Below are 16763 nucleotides of genomic sequence, written 5' to 3' on the forward strand. Positions count from 1 at the left end.
AACGCAATCTCCCGGCCATATCAGCAGTATTCATCCCGGGAGTCCTCAACTGGGAGGCGGACTTTCTCAGTCGCCAGGACGTTCATCCGGGGGAGTGATCTCTGCACCAGGACGTCTTTCAACTTCTGGTGGACAGGTGGGGTCTTCCAGAGATCTACCTCATGGCGTCACGGCACAACAACAAGTTGCCCGTCTACGGGTCTCGCACAAGAGACGAAAAGGCATCTCTGGTGGATGCTCTGTCCGTCCAGTGGACATTCCGGTTTGCTTATCTCTTTCCTCCATTTTCCCTTCTTCCACGGGTAATCCGGAAATTCAAACAGGAAGGAGGGACGCTCCTGCTGATAGCTCCCGCGTGGCCCAGGCAGCACTGGTTCTCAGACCTTCAGGGTCTGTCCGTGAACATTCCTCTGCGGTTGCCGTTACGACCGGACCTACTGTCACCGGGTCCTTGTCTTCACCCGGACCTGTCGGCTGTCTTTGACGCCGTGGCTGTTGAGACGGCCATGTTAAGGTCCAGGGGGTTTTCAAGCTCTGTAGTACGAACTATGCTAAGAGCTCAGAAGCCATCTTCTGCAAGAATATTCCATCGTGTGTGGCATACATTCTTCCAGTGGTGTCGGCCGAGAGGTTATGCACCTCGGGAGTTCCGTCTGTCTAGTGTTGGCTTTCCTACAGGCGGGACTAGACCATGGGCTTCGCCTTGCTTCTTTGAAGGTGCAGGTGTCTGCCCTGTCTGGTTCCATCGTAGGATTGCTACGATCCCTGATGTGTGCACCTTTATGCAAGGTGTTCTTCGAATTCAGCAGCCATTTGTTCCACCGGTGGCGCCTTTGGGATTTAGCTGTGGTTCTGAGGGCTCTCCGGGACCGCCGTTTGAACCACTGGGCTCAGTGGACCTTAAATGGCTGACAGCTAAAACAATTATCCTTCTGGCCATTGCTTTGGCCAGACGTGTTTCAGACTTAGGGGCTCTATCCTGTAGACCCCCTTTCCTGATTTTTCATGGGAACAGGGCAGTGCTGCGCACTCGTCCTGAATTTCTTCCCAAAGTTGTTTCTCCTTTTCATATCAACGAGGAAATCGTTGTGCTGGCTTTTAACTCACCTGACCTGTCAGTGGGTGAGGCCACTTTGGACGTTGTGCGGGCCTTAAGGATTTATGTTGACCGCACTTCTTCGTTTAGGAAGTCGGACGCCTTGTTTGTCCTCTATGGCTTCCGTAAAAAGGGTTGGCCTGCTTCAAAGCAGACTTTGGCAGGTTGGATTCGTATGGCCATTTCAGAAGCTTATCTTCATGAAGGCCTTCCGGTTCCTTCCTCTGTGAATTCCACTAGGTCTGTGGGTCCTTCGAGGGCAGCTCGACGTGGTGCCTCCGCGGTCCAGATCTGCAAGGCTGCCACGTGGTTCTCTGTTCATACCTTTGTGAGGTATTATGCGTTTTACAACTTTGCCTCTCAGGATGCTTCCTTCGGGCGGCGGATTCTCCTTTCAGCACAGGAGCGTCCCCACCCTTGAAGGATACTGCTTTGGGACATCCCCAAGGTATCCTGTGGATACCCTATCGACCCTGATGTAGAAAATATGAGATATGATAAGAACTTACCTTTGTTATCTCTATTTCTACGAAGTCCATAGGGTTCCACAGGACTCCCGCCCTGTCGCACCTGTGCTGCAGATGGGCTTTACTCTGGTCACCGGTTTTTCCGTCTCCCTCTGGTGAGAATGTGATTCTTGTGTGTGTCCAGATCTTTTTTCTCTCTTCCTTCTCCTCCGGCCTATGGCTTGGTACGTAACTGAGATGCCTTGGCTCAGGGCCGGGGTATAGGAGGGGGACCCTAGTGCATCCTGGGAGGCTGAAAAGTTAACTCTATGGTGCCCGATGCCTGACGTCATCACCTATACCCCAAGGTATCCTGTGGAACCCTATGGACTTCGTAGAAATAGAGATAACAAAGGTAATTTCTTACCATATCTCATATTATTGCCTGTATGCATGCTCCCGTTTATCGGCAATTCAAGTCGATAAGTGGTCTGCGGGCATTCACCCGTTAATTCTTGCAGTGAAGACAGGCGTTAAGTACAGATTAAAAAGGGGTAAATCTCCTGTACCCCAAAAGGTCAAATAATATTGGCTTACAATATAGATGTCTGTTAAAATTAATTTTGAATAAGTATTTATTAAGGAGCGTGTCCTAGTGGTTCTGCAAAACTTGCCACCTACTCAAGGGGTCCTGTTAGAAAAGGCACGTTAACACCAATAAAGAATTAACACTCATTAACTGGATGCTTATTGAATTGGGTGAATTATTTTTTAACACCTGTTTTGCTATTTAATATGCAATAATGGGTTATCGCGGCTCATTGACTTCGGCCCTTGGTCTCTTTTGTAGGATCGTAATTTCTGCCTATATGTCACTTTGTATGTCTCCAGCCTGGCCCTAGATGAATTGATTGCCCCCTTTTCACTAGGTCCCTCTTTACAAATGCATATTGTGACCCATTTCTGACCATCTGACTGTCTCTAGCCCTTGTAATAATCCTAAATCTCTTTTCAACAGTATGAATTCAAAGCAAAGAACATCAAGAAGAAGAAAGTGAACCTCTTCGTGTCTGTTGATGGAGTGAAAGTCGTCCTAAAGAAGAAAAAGAAGGTGACTGACACGTTCTCCTTTTTGATCAGATTAATCTCTCTATTTGGGTCATGACACTAGTGGGATCCTTTTTCTGTTATAATTTCTGGTGTTATTAAAAGTAATGTAAATGTATGTTACATGCCATGTTAGATTAATAACCTGAAACTTCACTAAAATGTGAACAGATTATGTAACTACAGGAAATTCAGTTATGACAAAAATATTGGAGTGCATGTTGAAGTGGTATCAGCAAAAGTATTTTTATAATGTTAAAATTATCTGTAAAACAAATAACAAAACTTTTTTCTTTTTTTTTGGGGGGGGGGGTGATATAATTTGTCTCTATATATATATATATATATATATATATAGATAGATAGATAGATAGATAGATAGAGATATATATATATATATATATATATATATATATATATATATATATCTATATATATATTCTCCAGTCAAAAGTTTGGAGACCCTTCTCATTCAATGGTTTCTGTTTATTTTAATTATTTTCAACATAGTAGATTAATATTGAAGACATCAAAACTAGGAAAGAACATTCATGGAATTATGATGTAAAGAAAGTGTTGAACAAATCGAAATGTTTTATATTTTAGATTCCTCAGTAGCCCACTTTTGCTTGGATGACAGCTTTGCACACTCTTGGCATTCTCTCAATCAGCTTCATGAGGTAGTCTCCTAAAATGGTTTTGAATTAACAGGTGTGCCTTGTCAAGAGTCAATCTGTGGAATTACTTGCCTTCTTAATGTGTTTGAGACCATCAGTTGTGTTGTGCAGAGGTAGGGTTAGTACACAGTGGACACCACTATTTGACTACTGTTGTAATCCATATTATGGCACCAACCACTCAACTCAGTAAAGAGAAACGATAGTCCATCATTATTTTAAGACATGAAGGTCAGTCGATACGGAATTTCAAGAACTTTGAATGTATCCTCAAGTGCAGTTGCAAAATCCATCAAATGCTATGAAGAAACTGGCTCTTATGAGGACCGCCCCAGGAAAGGAAGACAAAGAGTAACCTCAGCTGCAGAGGATAAGTTCATTAGAGTTACCAGCCTCAGAAACCGCTACTTAACAGCCCCTCAGATTAGAAACCACATAAAGTTTTCACATAGTTCAAGTAGCAGACAAATCTCAACATCAACTGTTCAGAGGAGACTGTGAATCAGGCCTTCATGGTCATATTGCTGCGAAGAAGCCACTACTGAGGATGAACAACAAGAAGAAGAGAATTGTTTGAACCAAGAAACACAAGGAATGGACATTAGACCAGTGGAAATCTGTACTTTGGTCTGATGAGTCCAAATTTTAGATTTTTGGTTCCAACCGCCGTGTCTTTGTGAAACGCAGAGAAGGTGAGTGGATGGTTTCTGCATGTGTGGTTCCTACTGTGAATCATGGATGAGGAAGTGTGATGGTGTGGGGGTGCTTTGCTGGTGACACTGTGATTTATTCAAAATTCAAGGCACACTTAACCAGCATGGCTACCACAGCATTCTGCACACTTAACCAGCATGGCTACCACAGCATTCTGCAGCGCCATGCCATCCCATCTGGTTTGCGCTTACTGGGACCATCATTTGTTTTTCAACAAGACAATGACCCCAAACACACCTCCAGGCTATGTAAGTGCTACTTGACCAAGAAGGAAAGTGATGGAGTGCTGCGTCAGATGACCTGACCTCCACAATCACCCGACCTAAACATAATTGAGCTAGTTTTGGATGAGTTGGACCGCAGAGTGAAGGAAAAGCAGCCAACAAGTGCTCAGCGCCTCTGGGAACTCCTTCAAGACTGTTGGAAAACCATTCCAGGAGACTACCTCATGAAGCTGATTGAGAGAATGCCAAGAGTGTGCAAAGCTGTCATCCAAGCAAAAGGGGGCTACTTTGAGGAATCTAAAATAAAAAACATATTTTGATTTGTTTAACACTTTTTTTTGTTTACAACATAATTCCATATGTGTTCTTTCATAAAATAAAATAAACCAGAAAAGATCTGCACTCACATAATTTCACTTGGGAATGTTGCTGGTGTGTGTTGTCAGTAACTAAGCGTGTTTATAGAGAGCACTCACCAGACTTCTCAACATATCACAGGCATAAATCTTTAGTCACCAAAACAGCATTATCTTGTGCAAAATGTTGACATTTCGGTTTCTCAACGGACCTTTATCAAGACCATTGTATCCTAACTTGGAAAGTTTCAAACCCATCTAAGTGGTCCCCTAGGGGTCGCGAGTTGGCCACCGCTGATATAGATGCCCTTGGAACTCTATTAATTGCACCACCATATACTTTGATATACACTGTTTTCAAAGTACTTGGGCCACTCTGGGACTTTGCTTGAAGAAGAGGTGTAACCACGCCTCCCAAGATGCCATGAATTGAGTATACAGAAACCATACCTCCCAATATTAGGGTGGAGGGGTGCGGGACATTGTGCTCATTCTTTCTGCGCAAGCATTAAAAGGTGATTGGCTTTGTGGTATGGGGCTTGGCCGTGCATCACATTCCCTTGTTTGTGATGTTGGGGCCATGCCCAGCGCTTTCCGAGCTGCTGGGCTGCTCCCAGTCGCACTGTTTAGTGTTTGGATGCATAGTGCATCCCATTCACCTCTTCTATGCTATGCCAGAGATGGGATGGGAGAACTCCCAACCAAACTTGTCCCCCCCCCCCCCCTTCACTGGACACTGCAGGACAATGACCGAAAAGTAGGACAGCTGGGAGGTCTGCAGAATTAATCTGATGGGGCATAGCGCCACTCCCTAGCATCAGGGCCTGATCTCTGAGCCAGACCTTCATGCAGCTGTACAATTGGTTACAAAGGGTGGTAGTATAATTTTAATTGTATTTGCAAACATCATTCTGGGATGTTATTAGAATCCATGTATAATGGTGTGACGAGGTTGAACATCTGATTTTTTTAAATGACTGTACAAACTATAATTTTCTAAACAAATTATATTTTGTTTGGTGATCCCTAGTAAGAAAGAACGTGGGCTGTGCATAAATGTTTAAATCTTCTTGTTGCAGAAAAAGGAGTGGGCCTGGGATCAGAGCAAGATGCTTATCATGCAAGATCCTATTTACAGGTTAGTGTCCATACATACATTCTGTTATTACAAACTGTCACTACTTAGTTATACTTGGTAATTTGGTCCTGGAAGAAAGCAGGAAAGTATAATTGCTACCAGCTGGGTTTGTTACTAAAGTCTGTAATTAATGTGATTCATACTGTGACTGCATTAGATTTTTCAAGATACTGTAATCCAAAATGAAAATGTATTCCAAATAACCCAATGAATAAACAATGTTTTGGCCTAGTGGGAAGAGAGGCATTTCTTAGCTGGTAGATAATTATATTGCTTTTTATAGTAGAATGCTGTTCTTTAATGTTATATAACTCTTGTACTTTATTTTACTTTTAATAATAAATTATAACACATTTGGGGACATTTATGAAATCTTTTCAAATGTTAACTGCAATAAGGTGCTGTAAGCCTTGGCCGACAATGAGAGATTTACTTTTAGATCCATTTAACGATGGTCAAAGTATCGCTTCTTTTCATTTATTTCATTTCCTGTCTGAATACACCTATATTTTGAAGTGGGAATAGACCAAAGTCAATCAGATTATCAGCATTCCCACATTAGCACATTGATTACTCATGTGCTAATGTTATGGGGCTGAACTGTCTGTGACAGTATCAAGACATGGGAAAAGGAATAGTGGCAAGCCAGAAACCTCAGAGGGGCCGATTCAATTAGCTTGTGTACTAATGTGGCTTAAGAGCCAAAAGCCATTCATTTCACATCTGTGCAGTCCAAGGCTGGGACTTAAAAAATTGTTTCTTCACTTAATTTTGCTTACGGCTTTACGAGGTGTCAAAAGAAATAAGCGAAGGCAGCTCTCCCTTAATTGTCGGGATGAGTGCCATCCGCATTGCATGGGGCCTCAGACTTTACTGAATTTTCAATTGAGCATTAGATAATGGAAGGAACAGGGTCCTTGAACAGCACGGAGTAGTGATGTAGGTCTCCTGTCACCCTGGTGCAGGAATATTGTGGTATCAAATGTTGCTTTATAAGAAACAAATGCCCAGATTTGTCAACCTAGAAACATGTAAACAACACAAAGTTATATAAAAAAACATGGGATGCAGTAACAACCAGGTTATCTTAATGCAAGCAAATTGTAACGGGATATAATATTAAAGTGCACTATAGTCTGATAATCACCAGGAAATTAGAATAAATGTCTCATTCAATGTAAGTTTTATGTCTCAAATTCTATATAAATAATGAGTATAGGCCCTGATTCAGAGCCGGATGCTCTGACCAGAGCGCTCGCTCTGAATCAGGGCCCTCCTCCATTAATATGGAGCTGCCTCCTGGACGCTCGTATAGCTGTGGGTCACCACCCACAGCATATATGAGCATGCAAAAAGATGGTCGCGATGGTCTTGACCATCGCGACCATCGGACTTGCGAGGGAAACCCACGATCGGGTTTCCCAGCCGCAAGGCCAGGAGTGATTTTGGCTCGATCAGAGCCAAAATCACTCCCACTGACATCACTAGTGATGTCAGTGGGGCCGGCTTCAGACGGTAGGCGTTCCATGGGAACGCCTCCGTCTGGCAGGCACGACCACCAAAGGTGGGCGTGCTGTCAATCAACATCGACAGCACGCCCCCTTTGGTGCGAGACCCAGAGCGATGGAAAGTCCTTCGCTCGCCGGGGCTCGCGCATGCGCATGACGGAGCTCCCTCCGTCGTGCGCATGCGCAGTGGGGACCATCGACCCACTTGCGAGCGTACTGCTGCTCGCGAGTGGGTCTTAATGACCCCCATAGTTCATAGACTTCAATAGCAATTTTGCACAATATAGTATCATGTTGATTATCGTGTACTAAGGGAGTTCTTGATCTCGCATTCTTCCGAAGGTTCTATATTTAGAACTTTCTGTGGCACAGCCCTCAGTATTAGCAGCTGTACCTCCTAAGCATCAGGAGGATGATTCCTAGTAAAGAATACATTTTTGATGAAATTTGTTTCAAGTTAAGTGTATTTTATTTGTAGTGAAACATATGCGTTCCGCACTGTTTTGCTGATCTCCTCCCCGTGTCTTTTGGGAAATTATCCACGTCCCATGCTGAGACAGCAGCGTTACCCTAAATAGAGAGATGTGTGTCAGTGCAGAGCATTCTACTTCTGTTTCAGTGTCCACAAACACCTTTCCTTAAATCACACCAAATAGCCCCATTTGGCGTGCCACAGACATTGTGAATAAGTCACACCACACACTATGTACAAAATATGTGTCTAAGTCACATCACTAATGCAACAAAAGTACAGTGCATGGGTGCCCTGGACACTGGCCTTTCATGCAGATGCTAACCTGGGTTAAAAAGTAAAAGACTGAGGACCGACACAAGTGATTCTTGCAATGGTTGTGCTTAATCTGCGCATTCATACTAATTCTTTTGCGACAAAAGTACTATTCCTAAATGCCTAGGATACTATAAGCGACTTTTGAGGCAGTTACTACACGAATGAGAGGCTAAATTCAGAAATAAGTCTGGGAATAGCTACCCGTTGTGGAGCGGGTAAGTTGTACCATGTGTCTCACCCTATATGGTGCAAAAGGGATAGGTGTATGAAGACACATCTGTAAAGATGACTTTATTTAAGGTACTCAAGAAAGGGGTAAACTTAAAGGAATCAATATACATATAGGGAATAAGCCTGAGTGTGTATTTTATTGACTTCTTCATGGTTTTGTGAGAGCTGTAAAGCTGCATAGAAGAGTCTCTCGTCCAGAGGAGCCTAACTGACCATTATTCCTGGTATTGCTGTATGTTCTAACCTGAAGCTCACAGTTTCCACTTTGCATTACCAAATACATATACTTTTAATGAAAGCAACGTGTTTGAAAGTAGAAAAATTATTTAAAGCAATCCTGCATGCAAGTCTTCATACACTGCATTCAATGTGACGTTTACGCTCTGCCTATAGTACATTTATCCCATTTCTTGCTTCCATTGATCTGTTTTTTCCTTAAAGTTGTGTTTCTCTTTCTCTCCCATTATCCATCTCTTGTATCTGGATAAAGAATATTTTATGTGTCTCATGACTCCCAAGATCTCAAGATCTTCAGCTACATAGCCAGAGACGGGTCCAGTAATGTTTTCCGCTGCAACGTCTTCAAATCCAAGAAAAAGGTAAGTCTGCAACAAATCCTTGTGTTGTGTTTTGGTGGGATATTGTACACTGTGATTTCCTGTAAAGTGTCTCTTTTTTTATATATATATGCACAGTGTTCCTTCTAGGGTGGCTTGGGGGCCAGGCGGCTCTCAGGGGAATTTTGCTGTGTGCGCATGTCCAAAAAAGGGGGCATGCCTTTGAGATCCTTTTCATCACTGTAGCGGACGTGCCCAGCAATCACAAAAATGCTGGGCTGCCCCAAACTCTCCCACATTGTGAATAGATGCCTTGCGCACGGCATCTATTCACTAACCAGGTGCGCCAAGCACTCGGGATGAGATGAAAGCCGGAGTGAGCTGAGACAGCTCTGCAGCCTTCAATGCTGGCGATCCCGGCAGGGCGCATTTTGATTTTTTTAAAAAGGGGTGCAGTGCCCCGCGTAAGAAGCCTAGTGGGTACGCTGTGCACATTACCAGGGCCACATCCAGCTCATATACATAAGGCCTGATTCAGACCCACTTGCTAGATGGGGCCGCTCGCTCCCAGCGTATGGAAATTCAGCTAAGTGACGTCAAGGCAGACGCTCACACGGCAAGGCGTTAGCACGCCCACTATGTCTTGGCGAGCAATCAGTTTGTGTTTACAGACGCCCACCAGCCTGTCTTTAGCCGCCAACTTGCGAACATCATCTCCAGGAAGTATCTACAACCATCGGTACATCAGCTTCCATCGAATCTGACCGCAGCGCTTGCGGTTGACCGTACCCTACCGCAAGCATTGCGAGCAGTTCAGTGTAAAATTCAAGCAGGTGACGTATACTATGACGCTGCATGGTAATTATGCACGCCTCTGAAACGGCGTTGAAACACTGGCACGTCTGCGTCCGCATGTTCCACCCAGGCTACTACACCGGCACCTGTAACCGCTTCTCCCAGGGTTCATACTACCAGCACCTGAAACCGCATACTTCTGGGTATGTGTCGTCACATTGCTGAAACACCTCCTGGACAAACCCACTGATCTCTCACTATGGACCAGCCTGCACTGGGTAGCTGGCAGAGGGATTGAGCTTGGAGACACTGAGCCCAACCCAGAGCAGTCGGGGATCAGGATAATATTTTGCGCTATTCTGGTGGTCACAACACAACCAGGTATTTTCCTGAAAAAAGGAAATGTTATTGCTCAAAGGATATGTATTTACAAACACAGTTGCCCCATAGCTTGCAAGATGATACAGAAGTACACTCCTCTCAATATGGTCAGGAGACATTTCTGAGCTTGCATAGCCCTATTTTTATGCAATTCTGTCACAGAATATAGCAGGGTATCCCTGCCCAATGTATGTTTATTTCCCAAATCTAAATGTTTTTACAAATATTTACATTTATGATCTGAAAATGAAGCCTTGCCAATCTGGAGTTCAAACAAATTGACACCAATTTGTCAATTGCATTCATCCTTTGAATACTGATCAGGAACTCATTAAAAGAGTAATACAATCACCAAACCACGCTTCCTGAAATCTACTAGAAATTCTAAAAAATGAAAAAAATAAAACCCCAGCAGCCTCCTCTTCCCCTGTGGTCTATTAATGATACAGTTCTCACTTTTACATTCTCCACAAAGGATATCCCCTGGTGTGCATTCAAGCTAGAGAAGCTGATGGTCAAATTAGCAGTAAACCTTTTGCTAAGGCCAGGATAATTACCATATTTTCCACAAACAAATCTTATTCTTAAACTGTATTATCTTATAAAACAAATACCTTTAGAAATATATTTCTATTAGTGCACAGTCCATACGTTTAAACATACACACAACGCTTTATATAGAACATGCTAAAATGCATTAAAACATTTCACAACATTTTTAATAGCGTTCAAAACAATGTTTCTCTAGTCCCAGCACTGAGAATTAACTCCCTTGGTGGAGCAGCTGTGGAGCTGTTCCCACTGAATCAAACACCGATATAACCATTGCATCAGCGATATCTCCAGGCTAAAAAGTTGTTGAACACTTATGATGTTCACCTGTACCCGATAAACCTGTAAGTATTTCCGGCTTCCCAGCAGATTGGGTGAGGTTCACCTTGAAAATGAACATTTAGCTGCAGTCTGGACCAGGCTGCAGGCACAATTGTCTGCACAGCGCATGTGAATAAACTGAGGAGGGTTCAAATCTGGTGCAGGTAAAATGAAATACAAAGCTACATTCTCTCCTGGTCAATGAACTGTAAAGTTGATTTATATGTAAAGTTTCTAAACATTAAAAAAGTATGTGTTACCTGAATCTTTTTCTATGGCAAAAACGCATTTAAAATATATTTATATTATATATTTGTATCTTGAATATAGTAATGGAGTACAGTAATGGAGTACATTAATTAGTACCTAGCTGTTTTGTTACCCTACAGACTACTATACATCTGCATTATCTGTGGTTATGGTGTATATGTAAACTTCTTACTTTGGTCTTCAGTGGCTCATTAATACCACAGCCAACTTTCCTTTAATGACCTCAATAGTTTCTGCTTCCCCTGACTACTGATACAAAGCACTGGCCTCCAGCTGTTCTCCTCAACATTTTTACTTTATAAGTTGCCAACCACTCACCCATAGCTTTCCGCTGCGGTTTCCTGATGTTTACAGTACGGTATCTATGAGAGCCAGATTATTAAAAGGAGAAAACTGTGGTCCTCTATTTCCTTATTGTCTGTTTCCATGGAGAATTAATATCTAAAGACCCCAGGGAAGCAGTTAAAATAAATCTGTGTTCGAAGAAGTTTGTTTTTCACATTGCCGGATTCATGCTTTCCTATGTGTGCAGGTGTTCGGCTGTAGCCGCCAGTGTTCGTGTATTAGTAATAAAATAACAAAAGAAAATTTCTGGCACTGTATTGTTCTTGGTCACTGACATGGCAATAAAAGCCAACTCTGTTCATTATGGTATGTTATGTACTTAGGGCCTGATTCAGAGCCGGACTCTCTGACAGAGCGCTCGCTCTGAATCAGGGCCGTCCTTCTCGTGTTTCAGAGCGGCCTCCCACAGCTATAGCGAGCGGCCAGGAAGATGGTCGCGAGACCATCGCGTCCATCGGGCTTGCGACGAGACCCTTGTGGTAGGGTCTCGTTGCCGCAAGCCCTAGAGTGCTTTCGGCTCTTGTGATGTCAGTGGGGCCGGCCCCAGACGGTAGGCGTTCCCATGGGAACGCCTCCGTCTGGGCAGCCACGCCCCCCGGCCCGCCCACCAAAGGGGGCGTGCTGTCACTCAACATCGACAGCACACCCCCTTTGGTACAAGACCTGGAGCGACAGGTTGCCCGTCGCTATCCGGGTCTCGCGCATGCGCACGACGGAGCCGGCTCCATCATGCGCACTGGGCCACCATCGACCCACTTCCGAGCGCATAGCGCCCGCGAGCGGGTCTGAATCAGGCCCTTAGTTTCCTTACAAGCTGCAAGCAATCTGCACATATACAGTACATGTGTAATGTGTGTGTATGTATATATGTATGTATATATATATATATATGTATGTATATATATATATATATATATATATATATATATATTTATGTCTCTGATCCATACAGTAAGAGTCTTCCGTATATCATTTTGTGCAAATGAACCTGTCTGCCCCGTACACCTGCATGTTTGCTATTGTATTTGCAGTCAGCGTGACAGTGGTTGATTTTTTATAAGGAATCTCCTACCCTCCAACATGACCCCTTCCACCCGGTACAAAATGCTCTGCTCCTGGACTTCCCACCTAATGTATGATTGCAGTCACTTATGTTGAACTAGGTAATTGATGAGACAGGTGTTTCACACAGGTGACTGCAATCATCAATAAGTTGGGAAGTCCAGGAGCAGAGCATTTTGTACCTAATTGAACGGGTCATGTTGGAGGGTCTGGAATCTCCATTGTAGTATTCTGGTAGAAATACACGGCACAATGGTTTTACTTGAATTCTTACTTTGCACAACCAATGCCATAAACTTGATGACCGGCAGACACATTTGCTAGTTAATAAAATGTCAGGTGGTAAAATAGAAAATACATTTTTGATTGTATTATTTGGTTTCAGTTTCCCTCTGGTATGTGAGTACTCTACACGACCTTCATGCAATGTCAGACAGTATGAGCGATTACATCAGCATAGCAGGCATACCTTACCATATGAGTGCTCCTGTCCAGATGAGTTTGCCCTTTCATGTGGTGACTTTTTATATAGCAAGGCACTGTATGTATAGATAAACATTTACCATTATATTAGATCTTGCTTTGTGACTATAGGATACTTAGCAGCCTTTCTTAAGGGATATGTGATGTGTGTAAGATAAATGTTTCCCCACAATGAAAGCCTTGTCTCCGATCTTAAGGCCGGTATACACCTGGCAATGTATGTATACCGACCTCGTTAGCGACGGGCTAGAAGTCCAAACAAAAACACCAGGATGATGGGATTGCTTTTTTAACCTCAAAATGGCAATCTGATCTGGGGAATTTATGCTTCACCACCATTATGTCCTGTACTAAATATATCTACAGATGCCATTTATTGTAAAATAAAAATACATTTTCAAACATCTTCAGTTAGAATGGAAGCCAGTCCATTTATAATTTCCGTGAAAGGATTTGCTCTCACCACTCATGGGCTAAAGACATACAGGGGTGTTCAATTTGGAGCGAAAATTTCGAAATCGGCGATAAATTATCGCTGTCGTATTCAATTTCAAAGGCTTTTCCCAGGTTCGAAAAGTCTTTGAAAAAAACAAAACGGGGATAACTTTTCACCACTGAATAGGTGGCGAAAAAAAGTGCAGAATTGGGGTTTAAGGGTGCAGGCTTCAAAAAAACTAGCCTGCACCCCTGGGAATGACATTTTAAAAATAACTGTGTAAAAAAAAGTTTACAAAAAAAATAGGGACACCCCAAAAAATTTATTTAAAAATTGGGGTGAAAAAAAGGAAACATTTTTAAAAAAAAATAGAGAAATACAGTCAGGTGTATAAATATTGGGACATTGACAGAATTTTCATATTTTGGCCTCTATTCACCACCACAATGGCTTTGAAATGAAACAAGTAAGATGTGCTTTAACTGCAGACTTTCAGATTTAATTTGAGGGTAATTACATCCAAATCAGGTGAACGGTGTAGGAATTACAACGGTTGCTATATGTACCTCCCACTTTTTAAGGGGCCAAAAGTAATGGGACAAACTAAACAATCCTAAATCTAACTTTCACTTTTTAATACTTTGTTGCAAATCCTTTGCAGGCAATTACAGCCTGAAGTCTGGAACGCATAGACATCACCAGACGCTGGGTTACATCCCTGGTGATGCTCTGCCAGGCCTCTACTGCAAATGTCTTCAGTTCCTGCTTGTTCTTGGGGCATTTTCCCTTCAGTTTTGTCTTCATCAAGTGAAATGCATGCTCAATCGGATTCAGGTCAGGGGATTGACTTGGCAATTGCATAACATTCCACTTTTCAGCCTTACAAAACTCTTTGGTTGCTTTTGCAGTATGCTTCGGGTCATTGTCCATCTGCACTGTGAAGCGCCGTCCAATGAGTTCTGAAGCATTTGACTGAATATGAGCATATAATATTGCCCGAAACACTTCCGAATTCATTCTGCTGCTTTTGGCAGCAGACACATCATCAATAAATACAAGGGAACCAGTTCCATTGGCAGCCATACATGCCCACGCCATGACACTACCACCACCATGCTTCACTGATGAAGTGGTATGGTTTGGATCATGAGCAGTTCCTTTCCTTCTCCATACTCTTCTCTTCCCATCACTCTGGTACAAGTTGATCTTTGTCTCATCTGTCCATAGGATGTTGTTCCAGAACTGTAATGGCTTTTTTAGATGTTGTTTGGCAAACTCTAATCTGGTCTTCCTGTTTTTGTGGCTCACCAATAGTTTACATCTTGTGGTGAACCCTCTATATTCACTCTTGTGAAGTCTTCTCTTGATTGTTGACTATGACACATATACATCTACCTCCTGGAGAGTGTTCTTGATTTGGCCAACTGTTGTGAAGGGGTTTTTTCTTCACCAGGGAAATAATTCTTCTGTCATCCACCACAGTTGTTTTCTGTGGTCTTCTGGGTCTTTTGGTGTTGCTGAGCTCTCCGGTGCGTTCTTTCTTTTTAAGAATGTTCCAAACAATTGATTTGGCCACACCTAATGTTTTTGCTATGTCTCTGATGGGTTTGTTTTGATTTTTCAGCCTAATGATGGCTTGCTTCACTGATAGTGACAGCTCTTTGGATCTCATATTGAGAGTCGACAGCAACTGATTCCAAATGCAGATGTCACACCTAGAATCAACTTCAGACCTTTTACCTGCTTAATTGATAATTAAATAACGAGGGAATAGCTCACACCTGTCCATGAAAAAGCTTTTGAGTTGATAGTCCCATTACTTTTGGCCCCTTAAAAAGTGGGAGGCACATATAGAAACCCTTGTAATTCCTACACCGTTCACCTGATTTGGATGTAATTACCCTCAAATTAAATCTGAAAGTCTGCAGTTAAAGCACATCTTGTTTGTTTCATTTCAAAGCCATTGTGGTGGTGAATAGATGCCAAAATGTGAAAATTCTGTCAATGTCCCAATATTTATGCACCTGACTGTAGATTCAGGGCTATTCTGCAAGTATGCGGCAGGTGTTTTCTAGAATAGGCTATTAGCGGCAGGTGCATTTTTGCAGAATTTTTTTTAACTTACTTTAGGGACATAAAATATGCTAGTACCCATTTTCATATACCCCAAATTTGATGGGACTACTTTTAAAAACGAAAAAAAAGCTAAGTGCTCTTCTGCATCACTTCTTCAATGTCTCGAAAAAAACACCTGTCGCGGCTATTTAAAACCCCGACTTTCATTTGCCGGCTAAAACGGGGGTTCCCATAGTGATCCCCCATGTTTTGACAGCTTTAGGGGGGGTCCTACAGTTTATTCCAGGTTAATCTTGGGTTTTTTTTCGCCGATCCTATATCGCCGGCTCCCATTTTCGTAGCTTTTTAATTGAATGCGGGTATAAAGCGGGCGCGTGCCCGGTACTTTATCCCAGGAAAAGCTCAGATTCTGGACTTTTCGCTCCCATATTGAATACCCCTCAAAGTTGCCTACTCTCCTGGATTGTCCGAGAAACTGCTTCGTGTGTGTGTCTGTAAGTTTGGGGAGAGTAAAGCCGGGTAAAAGCGGAACAATATGCTCCATGAGCGATATCGTTCAGTGTTGTCCCCTCACCTGCTGGGCTCAATGTCATTCCCGACATTGAGCATACACACTGAACGATATCGTTCAGTGAGGTCACCGGCTGCATCCCTGAACTTGCAGGATCTAACGATATCATCAGCTTGGCCTGCAAGTACGGGCGATGAAAGATATCGTTAACTATCTGCGGGAGCGCACATTGTTAACGATGTCTTGCATGCACACTGACCGGTATGAACGATAACGATCTCGTTATCATTCATATCATTCACAATTTCTACTTCAGGATCCATAGGGTATCCACAGGATGCCTCTGGGTATAGGTGTGACGTCAGTCATCGGGCACCATAGAGTTAAGCTTTCAGCCTCCCAGGATGCACTAGGGTCCCCCTCCTATACCCCGCCCCCGAGCCAAGGCACCTCAGTTTAGTTTGGTGCCCGGCCGGAGTCGGGTGCACCTGTTGGAGTGAGGGCTAAGAAGAGCCCCTTACGCTTTCCTGCATGCAGCTGTGGCTGCACATCTGGATGTACAGCATGGACAGTCAGTCCTGACGTCCATGCTGTCTTCCCTACACCCCCGCCGGTACCAGAACGCTGGTACCGATCCAGGGATGCTGGTGAGCATCTGGGGTCACAGCTAGCGGTGACCCCAGATGT

The 16763-nt window shown here is 43.3% G+C and overlaps 1 protein-coding gene across 1 annotated transcript in view; it reads left to right on the top strand.

Annotated features, from left to right (window-relative positions):
• LOC148540769 (carboxyl-terminal PDZ ligand of neuronal nitric oxide synthase protein-like) overlaps window positions 1-16763 on the top strand; it is a 131476-nt gene that overhangs the window by 66036 nt on the left and 48677 nt on the right. Inside the window, exons 3-5 of the mRNA XM_088482009.1 lie at window positions 2561-2653; window positions 5700-5758; window positions 8778-8886. Of these exons, the coding sequence (XP_088338135.1) occupies window positions 2561-2653; window positions 5700-5758; window positions 8778-8886 (261 nt within the window). The remainder of the gene's footprint in view (window positions 1-2560; window positions 2654-5699; window positions 5759-8777; window positions 8887-16763) is intronic.

The sequence above is a fragment of the Taudactylus pleione genome, unplaced genomic scaffold, assembly GCF_031769625.1.
Source record: "Taudactylus pleione unplaced genomic scaffold, aTauple2 ptg000017l, whole genome shotgun sequence".
Taxonomy (NCBI): domain Eukaryota; kingdom Metazoa; phylum Chordata; class Amphibia; order Anura; family Myobatrachidae; genus Taudactylus; species Taudactylus pleione.